We start from the raw sequence: 9,713 nt of genomic DNA, 5'->3' as shown, positions 1-9,713 counted from the left end.
GCTAATGTGGGAGAAAAATAGTGGTATTTTGGAACTGCTAATTGGAAGAAGGGACATAAAAACATGTTTTTTTTATTTTTTATTTTATTTTTTTAAATAAAAAGGTCTTGCCTGGCTGTTGCCGATTTGATGCACAAACCACAAGGATAGTAAAAGGTATACAACTTGACAAGCTGGTGCTTCCGTCCTGTCTTTCACCGTTTTTTCTGAGGCCACGTACGCAAGATTAAACCTTAAATTGTTTTGCTGACAATCCCCAGTCACAGATCGGTCTCTTCCTGGATTTTTCTAGACACCTTCACCTCTACCTGGAGAGGTGACAGTCAGCCAGTCCTAGCACGGAATCCCTGCCCCGCCCCTAGCTGCCCTCTTCCAACATGGCGCTCCAGGAGGCGGGTCCCACTTGTCGGCTCCCCGGGTTCCGGCGCCGTTGCATTTTGGTTCCGGAGTAACAGCGGTCTAGCGGCCGCCTTCCTCCTCCTCTCGTCACCACCTCCGCTACAGGACGCGGGCCTCAGTCGGCTGATCCCGCACGCGCCTCACCCTCCGGTTCCGGCTACGGCCCGGGACCCTTCCCCTGACCCCGCGGCCCTGAGTCCTCCTGCCTGGTGGAGGGCAGGCGGCACCGGTGTGCCTCCGAAACAGCCCCGACCCAGCCCGCGGCGCCCGGCCACTCTCCCCTTGCCCACCGGGCCACTCAGATCGGCAGGACCCCGGCCGCTCTACCTGCCTTACACCAGGCCGTTGCTCTGCTGTCTCCTCTTACTCACAAGGACTACAGAATGCTTGTGGGTTCTGTTTTGTCCACTTTTGTAACTCCGGGACCTTCTGCTCTCTACTAATTCCTCTTGGCCCGAACTCCTTCCTCAGTGCATCCTCTCCCAGAGACACTCCACACGACCTGGGCCTGGTTCAGGGCCTGCAAGCTCCCTCCTAATCACCCCTCTTCGCTTCTCCCCACCTCCCTGCTCCCTGTTTATCGCCTGTCTTCTGTCTATCGTTCCCCCTTGTCACTTCTTGGGGCTCCTCCTAAGTAGGGGCCAGTTGGTACCCCTTGCCCCAGGATGTGAGACCCTTTAGCCTGTAATGCTGTGGCTGGCCCCTGGCCCCTTCCGTGCCATGGAGAATCAAGTGCTGGTGATTCGGATCAAGATTCCAAATAGTGGCGCTGTGGACTGGACCGTGCACTCAGGGCCGCAGTTACTCTTCAGGGATGTGCTGGTGAGTGGTAATTTTAGTGGCCAAATCCCAGCGTTGGGGATTATGGATCTGGAGAGGCAGCATCTTGACCATTGGTGGCCTGAGCTGGCCTCTGGTGGGGTCAACTTACTTGTTTTAACCACGGTCTCGATTGATTGCATTTATTCACTGAAAACTGGTAAAATGTGCAGGTCCCTGGGGAAATAGATGTATCTGACTGAACCCCTGCCTTCAGGGAGCTCACAGACTGGTCTGGGACTTACACACCAGTGCAAACAACTGGGATATTATAAAGGGTTTAAAAACAGTATTTTTCTCAAGTATTTGGGGAGTTTCCCTGCCTGTTTCTAGCCCTGTCTCTGCTGAGTTTCCTGAACTCGTGACCTGCAGGGAAAGGTAAACCGGGGTAACCTTAATTTACAATGGTTCAGCAAATCTTAGATGCCATTAGTTGAAAGACATAAACTTAACTATCAATATTGAAAAAAATGCTGCCTGTTAAAACTACAGCACATCATCCCATGAACAAAAACAGCTCAATTTCAGAGATGTTGAGTGTTCAGGGAAAATTTGCCTCTTAGAATCAGCAGGGCATTCATTGCCTTGGGATGCTTAGACTATATTTCACACAGAATTATGAAGGTTAATGTAGGTCAGTCCTTGGATCCATTATGTAATATATATTATAAAGTTGTGTGTGTGTGTGTGTGTGTGTGTGTCCTGAGTAGAGAGTTAAAGGACCTTCCCAAGACTCTTGCACCTGAGGTTGAGAGTCAATGCCAAAACTCTAGCTTCCTTACTTAATCTGTGCTTATAGGTGTGTGCATACTTGTGGAGACCAGAGATCAACCTCAGGTATGCTCAGGTGCCAGCCACCATATTGTTTTGAGACAGGGTTGGCTGGCCAGCAAGCCCTGGGCATTCACCTGTTTTAGCATCCCCCGTGTTAAGATTACAAGCATACATGCCATCATGCCTGGGCCATCTGTCAAGCCCCCACTTCCTAGCTTTTTTTACAGGGGTCTAGAGGTCAGTCTCAGGTCCTCGTGTTTGCATGGTAAACACTTTGCCAGCTGAGCCATTTTCCTGACCCCAAACTTACTTCTGTTTCCCATAGTTTCCCCATATACCGCAGTCCATGTGCATCTTTCTAGTCAGTTGACATTAACAGGGTAAAGTATATTTACTATATGTACAGAGTAACTCAGCGGCAGAATTTGGTGTACCAGAAAGAATGTTTTAACAGGCTGATGTGCAGTCTGATTCATAGGTACTGTAAGAGGACGCTGAGTGGTGTCATTTTGGGGAGGAGGAAAAAAAGTTTTTTTTTACTGCCTTGTGTTGCTAAAATAGAAAATGTGGTATCTATAATTTCATTTTTTTTGTTTTGTTTTGTTTTTTCAGGACAGGGTTTCTCTGTATAGCCCTGGCTGTCCTGGAACTCACTCTGTAGACCAGGCTGGCCTCGAACTCAGAAATCCGCCTGCCTCTGCCTCCCAAGTGCTAGGATTAAAGGCATGCGCCACCACCGCCCGGCTATAATTTCATTTTGAAAGCTAGATGGCCAGTACGACTGAGGCCATGCATGGGTCTAAGCCAGGCATGTGGCACCTGGAGTGAGCCAGCAGCCTCCAGTCTTTGACACCGAATGGCATCCCTCCTCTGAAGCCAGTGCTCTTCACAACATGCATATTGTTGATTTCTTTTTCTTACAAGGACACTTAGTCCTCATCGATGTCTTCAGGCCCATCTTGGTTGGCCTGGCACCCGTGTCCTCTCTTGCCACACCCTCTTGAGCATCCAGTGTCCCAGGTATACAGAATTACTATCAGTTCTCCCAGGTACCCAGGCTGTGCCACCACTTTGCCTTTTTCTTTGTCTGACCAGCTCTCACCCACCCTTCCATGCCAAGCCTCACTCTCCCTGTGTGAATGTTTGCCAGGTGGCTGCCATGGTATTCCTGCATCCATCCCTGTGGCAAAGCATGCATTCAGGATGATTTGCCTGTCTATTCTAGAATGTAAACATCTGGAGGAGAAAAAGAGCTCTGTTTCTGTTGCCTCATAGAACCTGAGGCTTGAGGAGGGGCCAGTGAGCGCTTGTTGTGTGAGCCAACCCTGAGTTCAGGCCATGGAATCTATGATAGAACCAACTCCTGAATGTTATCTTCTGATTTCCACACACGTGGCCTTGGCATATGTGCGTCCATGTTTACTGTTTACACGCATGCATATATAATAAATGAAAAAAATTTAAAAGAACGTATGTCTTTTAAAAACCAGATGTGTGCAGTTATAAGCTGTGCAGATCACTGGCTTCTTTTTTGAGACAGGGGCATTTGTCATGTTGCCCAGTCTGATCTCAAGTTACCTATTTTAGGAAGGAAACCTGGAACTCCTCATCCTTCTGCCTTCGCTCCTTGAAAGCTGGGTGAGCACTAGGTTCTCAGTCAGGCAGTTTGAACTTTATTGCCAGGTGTGCCACTACCTTGGCAAGTTACCCTCTCCTTGAGCCTTAGTTTCCTTATTTCTAATCAGGGACACTTGCACCAAGACTTGTGAAAATTAAACACATAGAAAGTGCTCTATAAATGATGACAGGACCTGGCCTTCTGCTTCCCGAGTACCCCTAGGAGCTCTCTAGCTTGTGGCCTCCAGGAAGCATCACACTATCCATCACTAGGGCTCAGAACCATGTGTCGGGACATTTGCTCATGAGAGCAGCTGGAGCACATTTGTCATGAAGAGCCGGAAAAGAACTTAGAACTGGTTCTGTTTTGGTGCCGTCTCGTGACAAGTCTGGCAGGTCCTAAAGTCCTTGTCATCTGTCCTCCCATGTCACTTCATCTCTTTCCATTAAGGGAAAAAAAAAAAACCAAACCCTAAAGAAGTCAGCATCTGTGGCTTGGAACCTTGAGTTTTAAGCCTGTGGGACTTGGAAGGGCCCTTTGTCTGACCTGAGCCCTCTCTCACACTTCCCTGTTTTCAGATGAGGAAGCATAAGCGACTTGGGAGGGGAGGGGCCTCGCAGAGCTACGGAGCTAGCTGTTGGTTCACCTGACACAGAAGCCGGAGGAGGTTTCAGAGGAGGGATTGAGTATCTGAGACCAGAGTCAGAGTTGACGATTCCAGTTGCTCCTTCTGGGAGACCCTGAGCAGGCCACTTCTCTTGTCCCCTCTGGGCTTGCCTGTGGTCTGTATCTCCAGGACCAAAATGTAGTATGAAGGAAGCCAAAACCAAGTGCAGAGACACTGACTGGGCTGTCTGTATTCCTCCAGCCTCCTTTCTCCTCATCCTTGGAGACAGTCTCCAGTTCTAGGGCTTGTGAATAGAGTTGGGTTGATTAGTATGAGGTACAGGATAGTCAACCTTCTGTTCTCTCTGCATCCTAGCTTGAAGTCCCACTTCCAGTTGTTCCTCATTAGTGACATTTCTATCCAAACTGAACCAGTGACTCTTCTTTCTGAGTGTTCCTTGTTGTGACAAGATTCCTAAGAAAAGCCACTTGGGGAAGAAAGGTTTATTTTCACTCACAGTTTGAAGGTTGAGCGGGAGGTGGCTGGTCACATTGTATCTGCAGTCAGGAGGCATAGACTAGGAAGGCTGCTCAGCTCATGGCCATGGAATGGTGCCACCCATATTTAAGGTGTGCCTCTGCCTCAGTTAACGTGGTATAGAAGCTCCCTTACAGACAAGCCCAGAGGTTTGTCTCATAAGTGATTCTCGGTCCTTTCCAGTTGAAAGGCACCGTCAGCAATCACAGGGGACACTGCTTGCTACTGATACCTTGTGTTTGGCTCTATTGTTACAAGAAGTGCTTCCAGGTGCCCATCTTATCTCAGAGACCAAATTACAGGCTTGCTGAAGTCAAGAGCCAAGTCTTGACCTGCGCAGACTTACAGAGCTCCTGGCATGCTATAGAGATGTTTTATTTGTTTTCTGTTAGGTATTTTTCTGTCTTATTGAGAGGAAGAAAAAAAATCAAGAAATGATCACCATCAAGATGTGTCCATTCAAATTTTCTTTTGAAAACATTTTTAGTTTAAAGAAGTTTACATTTTTGAGGATAGCAGAATTTCCCTTGGAAACAAGTACAAAATAAGCTCTTAAAGGAAACTGGAATTTTACCATTTATCATTAATGTACCCTGCCTAAAAATAGTTAGTAGAGAGGCTGGGGAGGCAGTCCTAATCCTCTGGCCAGATTTGGGCTTTCATCTGGATTGCCTGTGTACTTAACTCTCTAGTCAGTTTATACAGCTAGCTCCCTGTTAAGAAATTTGTGCTACCTATGAATGTGTAGAAAGAAATTTCTAACTCTAAAATTTTGTTTCTTAACTTCCTCACAAAGTAGATATGTCATCTGCTAAGACTAGAATCAGAGAAACCATCAGCTCTTTCTGGCTGACATGTAAGGGCTGCCTAGGGTAGTTGTTCTCCTCCATCAGATTTCTTATGCACGGATTTATTTTTTGAAAGAAGAAGAAGAAGAAAAAAAAAAAAGAAGCACCAAGACGATTATGCAAATTGGTACTGCAGGAAACACTCCTGAAGAATTGCCTTTAGAAGGAAGTTGCAGCCTCCACGCTGTAAGTGCCCTGCTTTCAAAGGGCTGCGGGCTCCCTGCTGAGAAACACTGCCAGCCGGCTTTGTCAGCTGGCTGCCTGGTGCTAGTTCTGCCACAGCTTGGCCTGGGAGCGCCAGACTCCTGAGAGGAAAGAGGTCTGCAAGGCTTTTGCTCTGGGACTGGGCATGATGGGGGACTCTTCTCCCTGAACTTAGGGGTTCCGGGCCTCTTCCTGTCAGCTGCCCCTGAAGACTAATTTTTTTAGTGTTTTCAACATTAGAGATTTATTTACATATTGATATCAGATTATACACACCTTCCAGAGCCCCTACCCCCAAATCAATTTATATCCTAACATCATTAAATCCGTTTCCATTGCTTAGGAGTAAAGGTTGATAAGCACTGTCCCATCATCCTTAGCTGCATATCATCATAGGAACTTGTTTGCTGAAGCTGCTGCCATGAGAGCAGGTACCGTGCGGTCTCTACAGAGCAGGAGGTGGGTTTACTGAGTGTCTGCAGCCTGCCAGGTCTTAGGCTTCTGTTTAGTATGTCATTTGGCTTTCACAGTACCCTTTCAGTGTCACTGGATCTGTGTTTTAAAAACAATCAGAATGAGGCTCAGAGTGGTCAAGTAAATATTTTTCCCAGGTTGTACATCTAATAGTAAAGACCCAAACCTACCTAAGTCCCTCACCCCCACCTCACAGCCTCTAGTATAAGAAACTCGTGTGTGTGTGTGTGTGTGTGTGTGTGTGTGTGTATAATTGTATAGTGATGTGCACTGTTGAATTGAGAATAAAAGATTGTCTTTATACAGTATTAAGGTTTTCTAATCCTTTTCCTCCTTGCAATAGAGATTTGAACTTTTTTGGCTAAGTGTAATTGTAAGCTCATGTTTCTGTAGTTTATGCCAGCATTTCAAAATCCTTCCCAAGTTCCCCTATTTTCTGTTGGACTTGCCGCACGCTGGAAATAAAGAAAATGGCTAATTGTGCTTCTTTATCCTTTCTTTGTTTAGGATGTGATAGGCCAGGTTCTGCCCGAAGCAACGACGACAGCGTTTGAATGTGAGTCTGGCTTGTGTACTCTCCTGGTTCTTCCTCTCTGCAGCGATATTTCACATACTTTATGGGTTGCATTACTTTCAGAACTGACAAAAACAGGTTATTTATGATCATCATATGGCACATTTAAATATTTATAAATTAATGCAAGTTTAATGATGATACTGAACCGAGTAATATTTTCTTATTTAATCATATCTTGGGTGTGCATATCTCTACAATATAGCTTTAATTACCAACATGACCTTTCTCTGCTCTTCTCATTGTTATAATAGTGCAGGGCAAAATGAGCCGTGTAAACTACCTGTAGACCGATGATCGTTGATTAAGAGGTTTTAATCCTTTAGTGCTTTAGGACATTGCAGCAGAGTAACGCTCTCTTGAGCAGTGGGTGGAATGAGTCTGTCTCAGTGGGGTTTGGCTTCCCCCCATGCTAGATGACAGGGGCACTTCTGTCATGGATCCTTTTGCTCTCCATTGAACTGGCCTTTATGGACAGGGCTAGGATGCGCTAGGAAACTGGTTTTGATGCAGGCCAGGTCATTACAGGAGGAGTCTTGGTGCTGGTATAGAAGTAGCGTAAGGCCTCAGGTATTGAGAATGGTAAAGTCAAGGTCTAGAATTGTGGCCTTGCCCTTTTTGAAAATGGGGCCGTGGGCTGAGGTCATTGCTCAGTGGAGAAAATGCTGTGCCATTGCGGGAACCCAAGTTTCAGTTCCCAGAGCCCGCGCAGGAGCTGAGCATAGTCATGCACATTTGTAACCCAGTGCTCCTGTGTAAGATGGAGATAGAGATACGAGAGTCCAGAGGCTTGTGGGGTCAGCTAGCCTAATGCAGACAGCAAACAACCATGGCGACCAATAGCTGAGCTTGGGGTCTGGCCTCCATACTCATGCTGAGGTATGCACACCCACACTCACACATAGGAACATGCCTATGCATGCTTGCACACATATATACACATCATACACGTGTACACATGAAAATGTGGGCCACTTTCCAACATGGAAATAATTGTGATTTTCTTTTCCCCATGTGACAGTGCTTTTGTCCCTATTTTAAAGATGATTACTGGTAGAGTGTACAATAATAATGACAGTGCAATGCCATGTCCTTGTCACTTAGTGACAGGTAAGCCGTGTGGCACTTTTGATTCTGCAGGTCTCTCAGGGAAGCTGTCTGACAGAAACACTGTACTCCCGTGATGAAGTGTAATTCACTTGTTGAACACCATTGTTGAGGTTTTGCTTGGTGGGATTATTTTTAAGTAGTAAGAAACTAAATGTAAGCAAAATGCCTCCGTATGGGAACCGATAACTAGTAATGTGTCCCCGTTTTGAAGTACATGGCAGCACCTAAAATGAACTAGTTTGGAGTCCACGTGTTGATAAGGAAAGAGACCAAGATTGATTTTTGAATGGACAGTGTATATGGGACAATCCCATCTTATCAAGGCTAGCCCTTCTTACCCACCTCATATGTTTACAGGGGACAGGATTTACAGAGGGCCCATGCAGTGCTTTCTGCCCTGGGAAGTGCACATGGGCCCTGGGGGACTGGAGATGGATAGGTACACTTTTCACTTTATGTATGTCTCTATTGCTGGAATAGTGTTCAGTAATCTGAACTTGCTTTTAAAAGCTACAGTGAATAGGACTATTAATTGCTATTAATGGCACTAGAATCTCCATGCTATTGAGGAGTATGTGTGTGTGCGCGCGCGTGCACATGCTACAAGCTCTATTTAGACTTCTTTCAGTAGCTACAGGGGGTTGGGGTTTCTGGAATAGTCTGAGAGTGAGTGTTTGGTGTTCATACTGCCGCGGGATGAGTTAGTCCATTTCCTTCAGCCTTTACAAGATTCCCATGAGGTGCTTTGAAGGACTGTTGTTACTGCCTCAGCACAAGAGAGGGCATCTCTCGGAAGTGAGCAACTTGTTCAGATGCGCGTAAGCGAGACCTCCGGGGTGGATTCCAGAGAGTGTTTTCTCAACCAGTGTGCTGGACTGTTCTCAGAGTCACCCAGTTGAAGTGTGTCCTGACTAGCTTTCCTTAAGCATGGCAAAGAATTTACTTTTTATTTTAATCTCTCTCTCTGTGCGTGTATATGTGCATGTGTGTATGTACTTATGTGCCCCCATCCCCCACTCAGGCACTTGTGGGGTCAGAGGACAACATTTTGGAGTCAGTTCTCTCCTTCCACACTAGGTTCCAGGGATCAAACTCAGGTGGTCAGGCCTGCACGCTCAGGCCTGACTTTGTACTGTCTGCTCCTATTCCGCTAGCTTCCAGGTTCAGCATTCATAATAATAGTGCTAACTGTTCTGTCACCGACGGCTGTCTCTGGGCCAGCCAGATTCTTTCTGTAGATTCTTGCTGGGGCTTAATAATTTTTGCAGTGATTCTGCAAAGTAAGAAAATTAGACATTTGAGGAAACTGGAACTTGAAGACGTGAAATGATTGCTCACGGTGATTGCTAGGAAGTGGCAGAGCCCAGAATTACAAACAATACACACAGTCTTTGGAAAAACATGGAAATTTCTGAAGCAATAAGCAGAAAAAGTGTTCAGACTTTGAGGTTTCGTTCTTTGATGCCATGTTCTTGTGTGTTCTCCAGTAAGGATAGCAATGCTGGGTCTGGCTGTGTGCAGATCGGCTTTGCTCACCTGTTATGTCAGGCTTCTCTCTCTCTCTCTCTCTCTCTCTCTCTCTCTCTCTCTCTCTCTCTCCCTTCCTCCCTCCTTCTGCCCTTCCTCCTTTCCCTACCCCCTCTTTCTGCCAATTTGCTAGGACTGTAGGCATTTGCCCTAACATCCAGCTTTGGACCAGCTCTAGAAAAAATAGCAATAGCAAAAACAACAAAACATACACACAGAAAC

At 46.3% G+C, this 9,713-nt stretch overlaps 1 protein-coding gene across 3 annotated transcripts in view; it reads left to right on the top strand.

Moving 5' to 3' along the window:
* The first annotated feature begins 439 nt into the window (after positions 1–439).
* Map2k5 (mitogen-activated protein kinase kinase 5) overlaps positions 440–9,713 on the top strand; it is a 222,740-nt gene continuing 213,466 nt past the window's right edge. For all 3 annotated transcript variants that reach the window (XM_028752328.1, XM_028752327.1, XM_028752326.1), the window contains exons 1-2: positions 440–1,221; positions 6,788–6,836. In XM_028752328.1, the coding sequence (XP_028608161.1) occupies positions 1,087–1,221; positions 6,788–6,836 (184 nt within the window). In that variant the 5' untranslated portion in view covers positions 440–1,086. The remainder of the gene's footprint in view (positions 1,222–6,787; positions 6,837–9,713) is intronic.

This window comes from Grammomys surdaster, unplaced genomic scaffold, assembly GCF_004785775.1.
Source record: "Grammomys surdaster isolate TR1022 unplaced genomic scaffold, NIH_TR_1.0 125896, whole genome shotgun sequence".
Taxonomy (NCBI): domain Eukaryota; kingdom Metazoa; phylum Chordata; class Mammalia; order Rodentia; family Muridae; genus Grammomys; species Grammomys surdaster.
This window is presented reverse-complemented; position numbering and strand designations above follow the sequence as displayed.